Source organism: Pleurodeles waltl, chromosome 6, assembly GCF_031143425.1.
Source record: "Pleurodeles waltl isolate 20211129_DDA chromosome 6, aPleWal1.hap1.20221129, whole genome shotgun sequence".
Lineage (NCBI taxonomy): Eukaryota > Metazoa > Chordata > Amphibia > Caudata > Salamandridae > Pleurodeles > Pleurodeles waltl.
Window position 1 is genome coordinate 1,710,046,110 of NC_090445.1, and position 18,508 is coordinate 1,710,064,617.

At 56.1% G+C, this 18,508-nt stretch overlaps 1 protein-coding gene across 7 annotated transcripts in view; it reads left to right on the forward strand.

Annotated features, from left to right (window-relative positions):
- Positions 1-803: 803 nt before the first annotated feature.
- The window catches only part of COL11A2 (collagen type XI alpha 2 chain), a 285,676-nt gene continuing 267,971 nt past the window's right edge, over positions 804-18,508 (forward strand). For all 7 annotated transcript variants that reach the window (XM_069241904.1, XM_069241899.1, XM_069241897.1 and 4 more), the window contains exon 1: positions 804-1,424. In XM_069241904.1, the coding sequence (XP_069098005.1) occupies positions 1,334-1,424 (91 nt within the window). In that variant the 5' untranslated portion in view covers positions 804-1,333. The remainder of the gene's footprint in view (positions 1,425-18,508) is intronic.

The following is an 18,508-nucleotide window of genomic DNA, read 5'->3' on the forward strand; positions in this document are numbered from 1 at the left end:
TACCACGTGCATACCCACGGTTTTGCCAGGAAGGGTGTGTTGTTCTGTCTCAAAGTCTGTGGGTAGGGTCAGCTCTGGGACTTTTTGGGACACATTGGAGTGTTTGGGGGGGCGGGGGGGGGGGGGGTTGTCAGAATCCAGAACAGGCAAGATTATGCCAGGCAAGGGAGGGGTAGAGCTAGAGGCATGAGGAGTTGTGCCAGGGAAGAGGAGGAGGGATGAGCTTGCCAGGGCAGAAGTGGGAGTGCCAAGTGCGTGCCAGGGGCATTGGGTGGGTGTACCAGTGTTAGTGTGCAGGAGCAAGGTCTGTAGAAGGTGCCTGTGTTATCCTATTCGGAAAGTGGCTGTGCCAAGGCCAGGAGGGGTCAATCCAGCACAGGAGGAGCTACAGTGTTAGGGCTGAGGTTATGCGAGGACTAAGCGGTAGTGCCAGGGTCGGTGGGCTGTGCCAGCTCTGGGAGAAGTGTTAGGGCTGAGGTTATGCCACGACTGAGCTGTAGTGCCAGGGACGGTGGGCTGTACCAGCTCTGAAGGGCAGTGTTAGGGCTGAGGTTATGCTAGGACTAAGCTGTAGTGCCAGGGACGATGGGCTTTGCCAGCTGAAGGGGCAGTGTTAAGGCCGGGGTGTGCCAGGGGCACAGAGGGCAGTGTTCCCTTTCTACACCACATAGGGTAAAGCCTGTGTGGGACCCGTCCCACTCCAGGACAGGGGCAGTGCCAAGGCACGAGGGGGCGTGGTCCTGGCCCTGGGGGAGGAGCTCTGCGCACACCAGCGCTGCACCAGGGCATGCCACAGTCTCGGGGCTTGAGGGTGAACAGAGACAGCCGCTCACTGTGCCAGGAGTGCAGAGTGAAGCAAGGGAGCTCTCACTGACACCCCCACCAGCACCCTAGGCTCCCCCCACCAGTACCCTGCGCACCAGCACCTTCGGCGCCCACCGCCCTGTGCACCTACACTCTGCGCACACCCCACTGCTGCCCTGTGCCCACGCCACCCTCCGACCGGACACCGTCACAATCCCCTCTCACTCAGCGCCCCCCAAACCCCGATAACGCCATCATCCTCTGATACCGCCGAACCCTCATAATCCGTCTCTCACACACACCATAACAAACATCTCTGCAACAGCATCCCTTCCCAACCTGCATCAGGCGCCACCCCCTGCCCTCCCCTCCTCTCTGCCCTCCCCCTCCCCTCCCTAGCTCCTGAGTGGGCCACCCCCGGCCACCGCTCCATGGAAGTATTCGAGCCCGGGCAGCCGTGAGCTCAGCAGCTGCTCCCTCCACGCACCCCTCCGAGCGCCCTCCTCTGCCGGCGACCCCTCAGCCTGCCATGAAAGACACGGGCCCCCGGACCAGGGGGGTGCCCCTCATCAGCCTGGCCCTGGTGCTCTGGCACTGCACCTGGAGAGTGCAGGCGGCAGGTAAGGCTGGCTGGGAGACGAGGGGCGCAGCTGTGTGCTCTTGGGCAGACCGGGTGGCCTCGGCGACTTTTTGTCTCTCCTGGGTGGCACTGGTGTGAGAGGGTGGGGGTTAGCTCTTTAACCTTGTTTCTCGGATTGCATGGGTGTTTGGGGGGGCTGATGGCCGGTTGACTGTCAGGCGGCAGAGGTGTAGGGGGCTCAGTTAAACTCTTTGGCGCTTTCTTCCAGCTGGCATTGCGCGTGAGGTGGTAAACTCGACGCTCCCAATCGTCTCGCCCAGCTGGCATAAGAAATGGGGCGAGGGAACAGGAGGCTTTTCTATCTGCTGTCTCGCTTAACTTCATTTTTTTGGGGGGAGGGGTGGTAGCAGGTGGTCTCCTGTGCCAACTCTTACAGTTGGCATGGATCGTGGGACCCCACAGCCTCTTCCTTCCCTCTCCTAAGTGGCACAGGTTTTGGGGTACAGGACATTGAAATTCTTCCGTCGTTTCCCAGCTTGGTGTGATTTTTGTGTGTGGGGGGGGGGGGGGGGTTTGGGGGAGGGGGAGCAGGGAAGCTTGCTGACTTTTCCATCATCTGTCACATGCCACGAGTTTGGGGGGGGGGGGGGGGGGGTAAGCTGGCCCTTCAATGATCACCTCTAGCAGACTTGAGTTTTGGGGGACAAATCTGCCCCCTCCGCCATCGCACCCTGTTGGGGTGTCGTACGGACTTGGCCAAGAGATGTGTAATTGCACCCATTCCTTTTACAATACCCCCGCCCCCACCAAAGAGGGTTCGTGCCTTCAAAGGTGCCTCGTTGCTTCCAAGGCGCATCAATGCCTTGAAGTCGCATCATTCTTTTCAAGTCACAGCACAGTTCGTTTCGAGGCACATAGTTCGTTTCGAGGCTCATCGTTCAAGGCTCTTCATTTCTTTCACAGAATATCATTATTTTCAAGGCGCTCCATCCCGGTCCAGGCACACCATCTCTTTCAAGGCACAACATAGTTTCTTTTGAGGCGCATCATTCAAGGCGCTTCAATCATTTTAGGCACCCCATCCCTTTCAAGCCGCATCACCCCTGTCCAGCCACATCATACTTCCTTTCGAGGCGCTTCATTCAAGGCGCCTCATTCCTTTCACACCGCATCGTTTATTTCCATGCGCATCACCTAAAGGCGCGCCATTCCTTCCAAGGTAGCCTCTTCCCTCTGCCTTGCGCTGTCCCCTCCACACGAGCCTTCCCTTGAGCATTGCGTGCCTCCGCAGCGCCTCGTTGAGTACCACACTCCCCCATCAGTGCCCCTCCCTTGAGTACCAAGTCCCAGCCCCAGGCGCTATGTTCCTTCCAGGGGTAACTCAACCCTCCTAAGACACTTTGCCCCTTCAGAAGCGCCTTGTTCCAGACTCTGCTGCCTATTCTTTAGAAAGCGCCTCGTTCCTCCAAAGGATGCGCCGTAACTTCCAAGGCGCTGTACTTCTTCAAGGGATCCCCTTTCACCAAAAGCTGCTCGCTTTTGTATCAATGCAACCCTTCCTCCCAAGGCACCTCATTCGGTCCAACACCCCTTATTCTTCCAAATGTACCCTACTCCGTCGGCGAAAACTATTCCCTCAACACAGTATTCCTTCAATGACACGACATTCCCTCTGCGCACACTATTCCCTCAATTGCATCCTATTCTCACAATGGCATTTTGTTCAAATCATGGCACTATATCCTTTCAAGTGCACCTTATTCCACTCTCCTCCCCACTATGGCACCCTCCCCTCTCCCCTCACCCACCATGGCGAGTTCTTAGTTGATTTAGGCGCTCCACTGAAGTCGCTCGTTGTTTTCAAGGCACCTCGTAGGCGCTGTAGGTCTAAATGTGGGGGCGGTGAGGTGCGCAGTGCTCGCAAGGGATGGGCGAGAAGCGCCTCGATTGTACAGGGGTGTGGGGAGGGTGCTATCATCACCTTGTATCTCAACAATCGTGTTTGGGGAGGGGGCTAGGGGGGCAGAGGTCTCGGAACTTGGGGAGGCGCTATCCGAAGCAGGGTGCAGGGGGTCTCTTTGGTCCGGAGGGTCTTAATAAAAGAGACTGGTGTGCCTGGGGGTGTCCGGGGAGGTGCCCTTGTGGTTTCGGGGTGCCCTGGTCACAGATGGCTTCACGTGCTAAAGGGGTTCAGGTTTGGGGTCAGCGTCGGGTCTGGAAGCAGCACCGCGAGTCCTAGGGGCGCAGGGGCCGCGAGGTGTGAGGTGGGGAGAGGGGTAACCCTGCAGCCTGGGAGGAGGGCGGGACAGGAGAGCTGTCACTCCGCCCGGATGACCCTGTCTGGAGGAATGAATGAGTGAAGGCGTAGGGACTGAGGCTCACGAAGGATAATGGGTGATCACTGATGAAGGGAACCCATGGATCTCAACACATATCAATAACTGGTGGAGGGATGTCAATGGGTAATCAATAACTGGCGAAGTGGTCCGTATGTGTCACTAGGGGCTCAATTAATAAATCACGAAGGTGACAACAGGTAAACGCAAATTCGTGAAAGACTACCTAGATTTCGAAATGTAATCAATAAATGGTAAAGGGCCGGGTATGTCAATAGCTAATCAATAACTTGCGACTGGCTCAATAGATGTCAACAGATAATCAAAAAACGATCGATAGGAACTCAATATTTGGCGAAGTACCTATATGTCAATAGGTAATCAATAACCACCGAGGGAGCCCGTATATGTCAATAGGTAATCAATAACTGGTGACGGGGCCCGTATATATCAATTGGTAATCAATAACTAGTGAAGGAGCCCGTATGTGTCACTAGGTAATCAATAACTAGTGACGGAGCCGGTATATATCAATCTGTAATCAATAACTAGTGACGGAGCCCGTATGTATCAATCGGTAATCAATAACTTCCTCTAAATGACAACAACTTGATTGAAAGTCTAGGAGTCCTACGTAACCAATAACAAGTGATGGGATCAATAGATGCCGTTAGGTAATCAATTACTGGTGAAGGGATCTGTAAATGTCAATAAGTGATCAGTGACCAGTGTCGGGTCCTTAAGTGAGAATCGCTGATCAATAACTGCTGAAGAGATCTGTAAATGTCAATAGGTGATCAATGACCAGTGTGGGGTCCGTTTATGTCAAATGTTGATCAATAACTGGCGAGGTGATCTGTAAATGCCATCAAGTAACCCATAACTAAGTGATGGGGCCCACAGATATCAGGTATCTGTAAATGTCAATAGATGATCAATACCCGCTGATCGGGCCCATGAGTTTCAGATGGGTGCCAATATCCTGTGAAAGGTGATCAGTAATTGGTGAAGGTCGTCCATGAATATCCATGGGTAGTCAGTAATCAATAATCGAGCGCATGCTAATACATCGTCAATAACTGGCCAAGAGGCCCATTGAGGTCAATGTGTCATCAGTTAGTGATGGATGATCGGTAGATGGAGATATGTAATGAATAAATAGTCCAGAGGCCCCAAGCCAGCGACTAATAAGCCATGAAGCATGATCAGTGTATATAGATGTGTCCTTGACTGTCCTGTCAGTCAAGCCTCGGCCTCAGATGTCAGACAAGTATGAGGCTGACCTGTCAATCACAGAGCTATCGATCGTGTTCGCTGTCAATCACGTCTCAGTCAGAGCTGTCAGTCATGTTTGAGGCTAACCGGTCAGTCATTCTGCTGTAAATCACGTCTCAGTCAGACTTGTCAGGCATGTGTCGGTCTGAGCTGTCAGTCACGTCTCAGCCTCGGCTGTTAATCATGTTTAGGCTTATTTATCAGTCACTGAGTTGTCGGACATGACTCAGCCTCAGCTGTCAGTCAGGCAGCCGGTTTGTTAGTGATGGCTCCTGTTTGTTAGTAATGGTTCTGTTTGGTGGCAATGTCTCTTGTAACATGTCCTGTTTGTTAGTAATGGCTCCTGTTTGTTAGTAAAGCCTCCTGTAATGGCTCCCGTGTGTTAGTAATCCCTCCTGTTAGTTAGCGCTGCCTCCTGTAATTTGGCTCCGGTTTGTCGGCAATCTTTCCTGGTTGTTTGTAAGGAGTGTTTGCTAATAATGGCCCCTGTTTGTGCCTTCTGTTTGTTAGTCACAGATATTCTGCCAGACCCTGAGTCCCTGGGAGAGAACCCTGCAGTCCCTGGGAGAGAACCCTGCAGCCCCTGGGAGGGATCCCTGAAGCCCCTGGGAGAGAGCCCTGCAACCCCTGGGAGAGATCCGTGCAGTCCCTGGGAGAGAACCCTGCAATCCCTGGGAGAGATCACCACAGCCCCTGGGAGAGAGCCCTGCAGTCCCTGGGAGAGAACCCTGCAGTCCCTGGGAGAGATCACTACAGCCCCTGGGAGAGTACTCTGCAGTCCCTGGGAGAGAACTCTGCAGTCCCTGGGAGAGATTACTACAGTCCCTGGGAGAGAACCCTGCAGCCCCTGGGAGAGATCACTACAGACCCTGGGAGAGAAAACAGCCCCTGGGAGAGAACTCTGCAGTCCCTGGGAGAGATTACTACAGTCCCTGGGAGAGAACCCTGCAGCCCCTGGGAGAGATCACTACAGCCCCTGGGAGAGAAAACAGCCCCTGGGAGAGAACTCTGCAGTCCCTGGGAGAGATTACTACAGTCCCTGGGCGAGATCCCTGCAGTCTCTGGAAGAGAACCCATGCAACCCCTGGGAGAGAGCCCTGCAGTCCCTGGGAGAGATCACCACAGCCCCTGGGAGAATTCACTACAGCCCCTGGGAGAGAGCCCTGCAGGCCCTGTTGCCTAATGCCCTGTTGTCTCGGAAGGGACACTGCTGCAGCCCTTACTGCACCAACAAGTTACCCTGTGCAGCCTTCACTGCTGCAGCCCTTACTGCACCAACAAGTTACCCTGTGCAGCCTTCACTGCTGCAGCCCTTACTGCACTGACAGGTTACCCTGTAAACCATTACTGCTGCAGCCCTTACTGCACTCACAGGTTACCCTGTGCAGTCTTTGCCGCTGCAGCCCTGACTACACCAACAGTTTACCCTGTAAACCATTACTGATGTAGCCCTTACTGCACTGACAGGTTACCCTGTGCAGCCTCCTCTGCTGCAGCCCTTACTGCACTGACATGTTACCTGGTGCATCCTTCGCTGGTGCAGCCATTACTGCACTGACAGGTTACCCTGTGCAGCCTTCACTGCTGCAGCCCTTACTGCACTGACAGGTTACCCTGTAAACCATTACTGCTGCAGCCCTTACTGCACTCACAGGTTACCCTGTGCAGTCTTTGCCGCTGCAGCCCTGACTACACCAACAGTTTACCCTGTAAACCATTACTGATGTAGCCCTTACTGCACTGACAGGTTACCCTGTGCAGCCTCCTCTGCTGCAGCCCTTACTGCACTGACATGTTATCTGGTGCAGCCTTCGCTGGTGCAGCCATTACTGCACCAACAGGTTACCCTGTGCAGCCTTTCATTGCTGCAGCCCTTACTGCACCAACAGGTTACCCGGTGCAGCCTTCGTTGCTGTAGCCATTACTGCACCGAAAGGTTACCCTGTGCAGCCTTCAGTGCTGCAGCCCTTACTGCACTGACAGGATACCCTGTGCATCCTTCACCTCTGCAGCCCTTACTGCACTGACAGGTTACCCAGTGCAGCCTTCACCCCTGCAGTCCTTACTGCACCAACAGGTTAGCCGGTGCAGCCTTCACTGCCGCAGCCCTTACTGCACTCACCAGTTACCCTGTGCAGCCTTCGCTGCTGCAGCCCCTACTGCACAAACAGGTTACCTTGTGCAGCCTTCGCCGCTGCTTTACTGCACTGACAGACTACCCTATGCAGCCTTCACTGCTGCAGCTGTTACTGCACCAACAGGTTACCCTATGCAGCCTTCGCTGCTGCAGTCCTTACTGCACTGACAGGTTACACCCTGCAGTCTTCACTGCTGCAGGCCTTACTGCACTGACAGGTTACCCACTGCAGTCTTCACTGCTGCAGGCCTTACTGCACTGACAGGTTACCCTGTGCAGCCTTCACCTCTGAAGCCCTTACTGCACTAGAAGGTTACTATGTGCAGCCTTCACTGCTGCAGCCCTTACTGCACTGACAGGTTACACGGTGCAGCCTTAGCTGCTGCAGTCCTTACTGCACTGACAGGTTACCCTGTGAAGTTTTCCTTACTACAGCACTTACCCCACCAGCAGGTTACTATGTGCAGTCTTTGCTGCTGCAGGCCTTACTGCACAGACAGGTTGCCCTATGCAGCCTTCACTACTTCAGGCTGTATGGCACTGACGGGTTACCCTGTGCAGCCTTAACCCCTGCAGCTCTTACTCTACCGACAGGTTACCCTGTGCAGTCTTTGCTGCTGCAGCCCTTACTGCACCAACAGGTTACCCTGTGCAGCCTTCGCTGCTGCAGGCCTTACTGCACCAACAGGTTACCCTGTGCAGTCTTTGCTGCTGCAGCCCTTCCTCCATCGGCAGATTACCCTCTCCAGCCTTTACTGCTGCAGCTCTTACTGCACTGACAGGTTACTATGTGCAGCTTTCATTGCTGCAGCCCTTACTGCACTGACAGGTTACCTTGTGCAGCCTTCATTGCTGCGGCCCTTACTGCACTGACAGCTTACTGGTGCAGCCTTTGTTGCTGCAGCTCTTACTGCATGGAAAGGATATCCTGTTCAGCCTTCGGTGCTGCAGTACTTATTGCACTGATAGGTCACCCTGTGAAGTGTTTCTTGCTACAGCCCGTACTGCACCAACAGGTTACCGTCTGCAGCCTTCGCTGCCGTAGGCCTTCCTGCACCAACAGGTTACTCGGTGCTGCCTTTGCTGCTGCAGCCCTTACTGCACTGACAGGTTACCATGTACAGCCTTCGCTGCTGCAGACCTTACTCCACTGACAGGTTACCCTGTGCAGCCTTCACAGCTGCAGCCCTTACTGCACTGACAGGTTACCCTGTGCAGCCTTCACTGCTGCATCCCTGACTACACCAACAGTTTACCCTGTAAGCCATTACCTCTGCAGCCCTTACTGCACTTGCAAGTTACCCTGTGCAGCATTTGCTGCTGCTGCAGGCCTTACTGCACTGACGGGTTACCCTATGCAGCCTCCACTGCTGCAGGCTGTACTGCACTGACAGGTTACTCTGAGCAGCCTTCGCTGCTGCAGTCCTTACCTCACCAGCAGGTTACCTTGTGTAGCCTTTACTGCTGCAGCTCTTACTACACTGACAGGTTACACTGTTCAGACTTTGCTGCTGCAGTCCTTACTGCACTGACAGGTTACCTTGTGCAGCCTTCACTGCTGCACTCCTTACTGCATGGACAAGTTATCTGGTGGGGCCTTCACTGCTGCAGCCCTTACTACACCAAAAGATTACACGGTGCAGCCTTGGCTGCTGCAGTCCTTACTGCACTGACAGGTTACCCTGTGAAGTGTTCCTTACTACAGCCCTTACCTCACAAGCTGGTTACTATGTGCAGCCTTTGCTGCTGCAGTCCTTACTGCACTGACAAGTTACTCTGTGCAGCCTTCACTGCTGCAGCCCTGACTACACCAACAGTTTACCCTGTAAGCCATTACCGCTGCAGCCCTTACTGCACTCACAGGTTACTATGTTCAGCCTTTGCTGCTGCAGGCCTTACTGCACCAACAGGTTACCCTGTGCAGTCTTTGCTGTTGCAGCCCTTCCTGCATCAACAGATTACCCTGTCCAGCCTTTACCACTGCAGATCCTACTGTACTAACAGGTTACCCTGTGCATCCTTCATTGCTGCAGCTCTTACTCCACTGACAGGTTACTGGTGCAGCCTTCGTTGCTGCAGCTCTTACTGCATGGAAAGGATATCCTGTTCAGCCTTCGGTGCTGCAGTACTTATTGCACTGATAGGTTACCCTGTGAAGTGTTTCTTGCTACAGCCCGTACTGCACCAACAGGTTACCCTTTGCAGCCTTCGCTGCTGCAGGCCTTCCTGCACCAACAGGTTACTCGATGCAGCCTTCACCTCTGCAGCTCTCACTCCACTGATAGTTTACCATGTGCAGCCTTCGCTGCTGCAGACCTTACTCCACTGACAGTTTACCATGTGCAGCCTTCGCTGCTGCAGCCCTTACTGCACTGACAGGTTACCCTGTGCAGCTTTCACAGCTGCAGCCCTTACTGCACTGACAGGTTACCCTGTGCAGCCTTCACCGCTGCAGCCCTGACTACAACAACAGTTCACCCTGTAAACCATTACCGCTGCAGCCCTTACTGCACCCACAGGTTACCCTGTGCAGCCTTCGCTGCTGCAGTCCTTCCTGCACCAACAGGTTACTCGATGCAGCCTTCACCTCTGCAGCTCTCACTCCACTGATAGTTTACCATGTGCAGCCTTCGCTGCTGCAGACCTTACTCCACTGACAGTTTACCATGTGCAGCCTTCGCTGCTGCAGCCCTTACTGCACTGACAGGTTACCCTGTGCAGCTTTCACAGCTGCAGCCCTTACTGCACTGACAGGTTACCCTGTGCAGCCTTCACCGCTGCAGCCCTGACTACAACAACAGTTCACCCTGTAAACCATTACCGCTGCAGTCCTTACTGCACTGACAGGTTACTCTGTGCAGCCTTCTGGCTACAGGCCTTCCTGCACTGACAAGTTACCCTGTGCAGTCTTCCGCCTAGTAGCCCTTACTGCACTGACCAGTTACCCTGTGCAGCCTTTGCTGCTGCAGCTCTTACTGCAATGACAGGTTACCCTGTGCAGCCTTCACTGCTGCAGACCTTACTCCACTGACAGTTTACCATGTGCAGCCTTCGCTGCTGCAGCCCTTACTGCACCAACAGGATACCCTGTGCAGCCTTCGCTGCTGCAGCCCTTACTGCACCAACAGGATACCCTGTGCAGCCTTCACCGCTGCAGCCCTGACTACAACAACAGTTCACCCTGTAAACCATTACCGCTGCAGCCATTACTGCACCCACAGGTTACCCTGTGCAGCCTTCACTGCTGCAGTCCTTACTGCACTGAGGGTTACCCTGTGCAGCCTTCACCTCTGTAGCCCTAACTGCACTGAGGGTTACCCTGTGCAGTCTTCACCTCTGCAGCCCTTACTGCAATGACAGGTTACCCTGTGCAGCCTTCACTGCTGCAGGCCGTACTGCGCTGACAGGTTACCCTGTGCAGCCTTCACCTCTGTAGCCCTAACTGCACTGAGGGTTACCCTGTGCAGTCTTCACCTCTGCAGCCCTTACTGCATTGACAGGTTACCCTGTGCAGCCTTCACCTCTGCAGCCCTTACTGCACTCACAGGTTACCCTGTGCAGCCTTCATTGCTGCAGCCCTTACTGCACCAACAGGTTACCCTGTGCAGCCTTCTCTGTTGCAATCCTTACTGCACTGACTGGTTACCCTGTGCAGCCATCGCTGCTGCATCTCTTACTGCAATGACAGGGTACCCTGTGCAGCTTTCACTGCTGCAGACCGTACTACACTGACAGGTTACCGTGAAGCCTTGGGTGCAGTAGGCCTTACTGCACCGGCAGGTTACCCGGTGCAGCCTTCACTGCTGCAGCCCTTACTGCACTGACAGGTTACCTTGTGCAGTCTTCATCCCTGTAGCTCTTACTGCACTGATAGGTTACCTTGTGCAGCCTTCACTGCTGCAGTCCTTACTGCACTGAAAGGTTACCAAGTGCAGCCTTCACTGCTGCAGTCCTTTCTGCACTGACAGGATACCCTGTGCAGCCTTCACCTCTGCAGCTCTTACTGCACTGACAGGTTACCCTATGCAGGCTCCACTGTCCATGTGTCTCCAGCCGCAGGCTCCACTGCCCGTGTGGAAAGGCTGTGCTGCAGACTCCATTGTCCCTGTGAGTGTCCTGGTGCAGGCTCCACTGTCCCTGAGAGTATGTTCTGCTGCAGGGTCCACTGTCCCTCAGAGTATGTCCTGTGCAAGCTCCACTGTCCCTGTGAGTATGTTCTGCTGCAGGCTTCACTGTCTCTATGAGTATGTCCTGGTGCAGGCTCCACTGTCCCTGAGAGTATGTCCTGGTGGAGGCTCCACTGTCCCTGAGAGTATGTCCTCCCACAGGCTTCATTGTCCCTGTGAGTATGTCCTGCCGCAGTCTTCAATGTCTCTGTGAGTATGTCCTGGTGCGGGCTCCACTGTCCGTGAGAGTATGTCCTGGTGCAGGCTCCACTGTCATTGAGAGTATGTCCTGATGCAGGCTCCACTGTCCCTGTGAGTATGTCCGGCTGCAGGCTCCACTGTCCCTGTGAGTATGTCCTGGTGCAGGCTCCACTGTCCTTGTGCGTATGTCCTGGTGCATGCTCCACTGTCCCAGAGAGTATGTCCTGCTGCAGGCTTCACTGTCCCTGTGCGTATGTCCTGGTGCATGCTCCACTGTCCCTGAGAGTATGTCCTGGTGCAGGCTCCACTATCCCTGTGAGTATATCCAGCTGCAGGATCCACTGTTCCTGAGAATATGTCCTGGTGCAGGCTCCACTGTCCCTGAGAGTATGTCCTGCTGCAGGCTCCACTGTCCTTGTGAGTGTCCTAGGCTCCCCTGTCCCTGTGAGTATGTCCTGTTGCAGGCTCCACTGTCCCTGTGAATATGTCCTGGTGCAGGCTTCGCTGTCCCTGAGCGTATGTCCTGGTGCAGGCTCCACTGTCCCTGTGAGTATGTCCTGGTGCAGGCTCCAATGTCCCTGTGAGGTTGCCCAGCTGCAGGCTCCACTGTCCCTGAGAGTATGTCTTGCTGCAGGCGTCAACCTCCCTGTGAGTATGTCCTGGTGCAGGCTCCACTGTCCCTGAGAGTATGTCTTGTGCAGGCTCCACTGTCCCTGTGCGTACGTCCTGGTGCAGGCTCCACTGTCCCTGTGAGTATGTCCTTGTGCAGGCTCCAATGTCCCTGTGAGGTTGCCCAGCTGCAGGCTCCACTGTCCCTGAGAGTATGTCTTGCTGCAGGCTTCACTGTCCCTGTGCGTATGTCCTGCCGCAGGTTTACTGTCCACGTGTGTATGTCCGGCCGCAGGCTTCACTGTCCCTGTGAGTATGTCCTGGTGCAGGCTCCACTGTCCCTGTGAGTATGTCCTGGTGCAGGCTCCACTGTCCCTGAGAGTATGTCTTGCTGCAGGCTCCACTGTCACTGTGAGTGTCCTGGTGCAGGCTCCACTGTCCCTGTGAGTGTCCTGGTGCAGGCTCCACTGTCCCTGAGAGTATATCCTGGTGCAGGCTCCACTGTACCTGTGAGTATGTCCAACCGCAGGCTCCACTGTCACTGTGAGTATGTCCAGCCGCAGGCTCCACTGTCACTGTGAGTATGTCCTGGTGCAGGCTCCACTGTCCCTGTGAGTATGTCCAGCCGCAGGCTCCACTGTCCTTGTGAGTATGTCCTGGTGCAGGCCCCACTGTCCCTGTGAGTATGTCCAGCCGCAGGCTCCACTGTCCTTGTGAGTATGTCCTGGTGCAGGCTCCATGTCCCTGTGAGTATGTCCTGGTGCAGGTTCCACTGTTCCTGAGAGTATGTCATGCTGCAGGCTCTTCTGTCCTTTGAGTATGTCTTGCTGCAGGCTCCACTGTCCTGTGAGTATGTCCTGCTGGCTCCACTGTCCCTGTGAGTATGCCTTGGTGCAGGCTCCACTGTCCCTGAGAGTATGTCCTGCCGCAGGCTCCATTATCCAGTGAGTATGTCCTGCTGGCTCCACTGTCCCTGTGAGTATGTCCTGCTGCAGGTTCCACTGTCATGTGAGTATGTCCTGCTGGCTCCGATGTCCCTGTGAGTATGTCCTGCTGGCTCCACTGTCCCTGTGAGTATGTCCAGCTGCAGGCTCTACTGTCCCTGTGAGTATGCCTTGGTGCAGGCTCCACTGTCCCTGAGAGTATGTCCTGGTGCAGCCTCCACTGTCCCTGAGAGTATGTCCAGCTGCAGGCTCCTCTGTCCCTGTGAGAAAGTCCTGGTGCAGGCTCCACTGTCCCTAAGAGTATGTCCTGGTGCAGGCTCCACTGTCCCTGAGAGTATGTCCTGGTGCAGGCTCCACTGTCCCTGTGAGTATCCTGATGCAGGCTCCACTGTCCCTGTGAGTATGTCCTGCTGCAGGGTCCACTGTCCCTGTGAGTATCCTGGTGCAGGCTCCACTGTCCCTGGAAGTATATCCTGCTGCAGGCTCCACTGTCCCTGTGAGTATCCTGGTGCAGGCTCTACTGTCTCTGTGAGTATGTCCAGCTGCAGGCTCCACTGTCCCTGAGCGTATGTCCTGCTGCAGGCTCCATTATGCTGTGAGTATGTCCTGCTGGCTCCACTGTCCCTGTGATTATGTCCTGCTGCAAGCTCCACTGTCATGTGAGTATGTCCTGCTGGCTCCACTGTCCCTGTGAGTATGTCCTACTGCAGGATCTACTGTCCCTGTGGTACTGCCCAGCTGCAGGCTCCACTGTCCCTGTGGGTATATCCCTGTGCAGGCTCCACTGTCCCTGTAGTACTGCCCAGCTGCAGGCTCCACTGTCCCTGTGGGTATATCCTTGTGCAGGCTCCACTGTCCCTGTAGTACTGCCCAGCTGCAGGCTCCACTGTCCCTGTGAGTATGTCCTGGTGCAGGCCCCACTGTCCCTGTGAGTATGTCCAGCCGCAGGCTCCACTGTCCTTGTGAGTATGTCCTGGTGCAGGCTCCATGTCCCTGTGAGTATGTCCTGGTGCAGGTTCCACTGTTCCTGAGAGTATGTCATGCTGCAGGCTCTTCTGTCCTTTGAGTATGTCTTGCTGCAGGCTCCACTGTCCTGTGAGTATGTCCTGCTGGCTCCACTGTCCCTGTGAGTATGTCCAGCTGCAGGCTCCACTGTCCCTGTGAGTATGCCTTGGTGCAGGCTCCACTGTCCCTGTGAGTATGCCTTGGTGCAGGCTCCATTGTCCCTGAGAGTATGTCCTGCCGCAGGCTCCATTATGCAGTGAGTATGTCCTGCTGGCTCCACTGTCCCTGTGAGTATGTCCTGCTGCAGGCTCCACTGTCATGTGAGTATGTCCTGCTGGCTCCGATGTCCCTGTGAGTATGTCCTGCTGGCTCCACTGTCCCTGTGAGTATGTCCAGCTGCAGGCTCTACTGTCCCTGTGAGTATGCCTTGGTGCAGGCTCCACTGTCCCTGAGTGTATGTCCTGGTGCAGCCTCCATTGTCCCTGAGAGTATGTCCAGCTGCAGGCTCCTCTGTCCCTGTGAGAAAGTCCTGGTGCAGGCTCCACTGTCCCTAAGAGTATGTCCTGGTGCAGGCTCCACTGTCCCTGAGAGTATGTCCTGGTGCAGGCTCCACTGTCCCTGTGAGTATCCTGATGCAGGCTCCACTGTCCCTGTGAGTATGTCCTGCTGCAGGGTCCACTGTTCCTGTGAGTATCCTGGTGCAGGCTCCACTGTCCCTGGAAGTATATCCTGCTGCAGGCTTCACTGTCCCTGTGAGTATCCTGGTGCAGGCTCTACTGTCTCTGTGAGTATGTCCAGCTGCAGGCTCCACTGTCCCTGAGAGTATGTCCTGCTGCAGGCTCCATTATGCTGTGAGTATGTCCTGCTGGCTCCACTGTCCCTGTGAGTATGTCCTGCTGCAGGCTCCACTGTCATGTGAGTATGTCCTGCTGGCTCCACTGTCCCTGTGAGTATGTCCTGCTGGCTCCACTGTCCCTGTGAGTATGTCCTGCTGCAGGCTCCACTGTCCCTGTGGTACTGCCCAGCTGCAGGCTCCACTGTCCCTGTGGGTATATCCTTGTGCAGGCTCCACTGTCCCTGTAGTACTGCCCAGCTGCAGGCTCCACTGTCCCTGTGGGTATATCCTTGTGCAGGCTCCACTGTCCCTGTAGTACTGCCCAGCTGCAGGCTCCACTGTCCCTGTGGTACTGCCCAGCTGCAGGCTCCACTGTCCCTGAGAGTATGTCCTGGTGCAGGATCCACTGTCCCTGTGGTAGTGCCTAGCTGCAGGCACCACTGTCCCTGTGAGTATGTCCTGCTACAAGCTTCACTGTCCCTGTGAGTATATCCTGGTGCAGGCTTCACTGTCCCTGTGAGTATGTCCTGCTGGCTCCACTGTCCCTATGAATATGTCCTGCTGCAGGCTCCACTGTCCCTGTGAGTATGTCTTGTGCAGGCTTCACTGTCCCTGTGAGTATGTCCTGGTGCAGGATCCACTGTCCCTGAGAGTATATCCTGCTACAGGATTCACTGTCCCTCTGAGTATGTCCTGCTGCAGGCTTCACTGTCCCTGTGAATATGTCTTGGTGCAGGCTCCACTGTCCCTGAGAGTACGTCCTGCCGCAGGCTCCACTGTCCCTGTGAGTATGTCTTGGTGCAGGCTCCAACGTCCCTGTGAGTATGTCCTGCTGCAGGCTCCACTGTCCCTGAGAGTATGTCCTGCTGCAGGCTTCAATGTCCCTGTGAGTATGTCTTGGTGCAGGCTCTACGGTCTCTGAGAGTATGTCCTGCTGCAGGCTCCACTGTCCTGAGAGTATTTCCTGATGCAGGCTCCACTGTCCCTGAGAGTATGTCCTGCTGAAGGCCCCACTGTCCCTGAGAGTATGTCCTAGCCAGGCTCCACTGTGTCCTGAGAGTATGTCCTGGTCAAGCTCCACTGTCCCCGAGAGTATGTCCTGCCGCTGGCTCCACTGTCCCTGAGAGTATGCCCTGCTGCAGGCTCCTCTGTCCTGTGAGTATGTCCTGCTGCTGGCTCCACTGTCCCTGAGAGTATGTCCAGCTGCAGGCTCCACTGTCCCTATGAGTATGTCCTGGTGCAGGCTCCACTGTCCCTATGAGTATGTCGTGGTGCAGGCTCCACTGTCCCTGTGAGTATCCTGGTGCAGGCTCCACTGTCCCTGTGAGTGTCCTGGTGCAGGCTCCACTGTCCCTATGAGTATGTACTGGGGTGCTCTCTGCTGTCTCGGTGAGAGTGGGCTGAGATGGAAAGTGGCAGCGAGGGTGGTGGTGAAGAGAGGATAGGTGAGGGTGGAGATGGAGAGGGGAACTGAGGGGGGATTTGGAGAGGGGAGAGGACAGGAGAAGTGAAGGTGGAGGTGGAGGTAGAGAGGAGAAGTGAGGGGGAGGTGGTGAGATGAAGTGAGAGGAGAGGTGAAGAGGAGAAGTGAGGGTGGAGGTAGTGAGGGGATGTGAGGGTGGAGAGAGGAAGTGATGGTGGAGAGCTCAGGTAGAGAACGGCAACGAGGGCAGAGTATTGAAATGGAGATGCAGTGTGAGGTTGGAGTGCAGCTGAGGTGGACTGGTAGTGGAGGGGTTGTGGTTCAGCTGAGGTGGAGGGGTAGTGGAGGGGCTGGGGTGCAGTTGAGGTGGAGAAGCTATGGTGCGGCTGAGGTGGAGGGGTAGTGGAGGGGCTGGGGTATAGCTGAGGTGGAGGGGTAGTGAAGGGGCTGTAGTGCAGCTGAGGTGGAGGGGTAGTGGAGGGGCTAGGGTGCAGGTGAGGTGGAGGGGTAGTGGAGGGGTTGGTAGTGGAGGGGATGGTAGTGGAGGGGATGTAGTGCAGTTGAGGTGGAGGGGCTGGGGTGCAGCTGAGATGGAGTGGCTGGAGTGCAGCTGAGGTGAAGGGGTTTGGGTGCAGCTGAGGTGTTAGGGGTAGTGGAGGGGCTGGGGTATAGCTGAGGTGGAGGGGTAGTGGAGGGGCTGGGGTGCAGCTGAGGTGGAGGGGTAGTGGAGGGGCTGGAGTGCAGCTGAGGTGGAGGTGTAGTGGAGGGGCTGGGGTGCAGTTGAGGTGGAGGGGTAGTGAAGGGGCTGTAGTGCAGCTGAGGTGGGGGTAGTGGAGGGGTTGGGGTTCAGCTGAGGTGGAGGGGAAGTGGAGGGATTGGGTGCAGCTGAGGTGAAGGGGTAGAGGAGGGGCTGGAGTGCAGCTGAGGTGGGGGGTAGTGGAGGGGCTGGGGTGCAGCTGAGGTGGAGGGGTAGTGGAGGGGCTGGGGTGCAGCTGAGGAGGAGGGGAAGTGGAGGGGCTGGGGTGCAGTTGAGGTGGAGGGGCAGTGGAGGGGCTGGGTGCAGTTGAGGTGGAGGGGTAGTGGAGGGGCTGGGGTGCAGCTGAGGTGGAGGGGTAGTGGAGGGGTTGGAGTACAGTTGAGGGATAGTGGAGGGGCTGGGGTGCAGTTGAGGTGGAGAGGCTAGAGTGCAGCTGAGGTGGAGGGGCAGTGGAGGGGCTGGAGTGCAGCTGAGGTGGAGGGGTAGTGGAGGGGTTGGAGTGCAGTTCAGGGATAGTGGAGGGGCTGGGGTGCAGCTGAGGCGGAGGGTAGGGGAGGGGCTGGTGAGGGGCTGGGAGAGGGTCTGTAAAGGGTCAGGTGGAGTGGCTGGGGCTCTACCATCTGATGACGTGGCACCAACCACAGAGGCCGAGCCCTCTGGATCCTTCACTAATGTGTGTTTTTGTTCTCCAAATGAGCTATTGAACGCCCCAGGCCCCCCGAGCCCACCAGGCCCTCAGCCCTCTACGCTCCCTTCACACCCCCGTGGCAGCGCAAATATTTGCATGCCCAGCTCTCTCCGGCTGGTCCATGGCTACCAGAGTCTGGGCCATCGTGGTGGACCCCAGGCACCCACGGAGGGTGGGGGCAGCATTCCTACGTCATACTGCCCCCACCAAACTCCGGATCTTGTTCGCGCTGGGGAGGGCCCCTCAAGTGCACCTCTTCTGACCCTTTGGCCAGATGGTGGGGCTCCCGCCTGCAGCGGCCTCTGGGCAGCCCGTGGGGTGAATGCGCCTGTGCCGAGCAGTGCCCGTGCCCTGGGCGGGTGCCCGGGAGGGCTCGAGCCCGCTGCAGAGGGGGCGGCACTGAAGGTGTATTTTTGGGTTCCCACAGCAGGGGCTCGCCCTGCCTCCATCCCACCAGACCTATGAATAGCCCTCTTTCCCTCCGGGTATTTTGGGCCCTGGGGGTTTGGCCACCGCCAGGCGCTGCACAGCTCGGAAGGATGAATGGCAGGACCCGGAACAAGAGGGATGGAAGGTGGTTCTGAAGCCTGAAACTGTAAAACCCCACCCTGTCCTGCTCCACAGACCTCCAACGAACGGGCAGCCCTTGGAGTTAGCATGTTGGCGCTATACATTTAAACAAATGCTTTCTGGCTTTAGGCTTCGGTACCCGTGGGGGCATCCACCTTCGGCTATCCCGGAAGGCGGA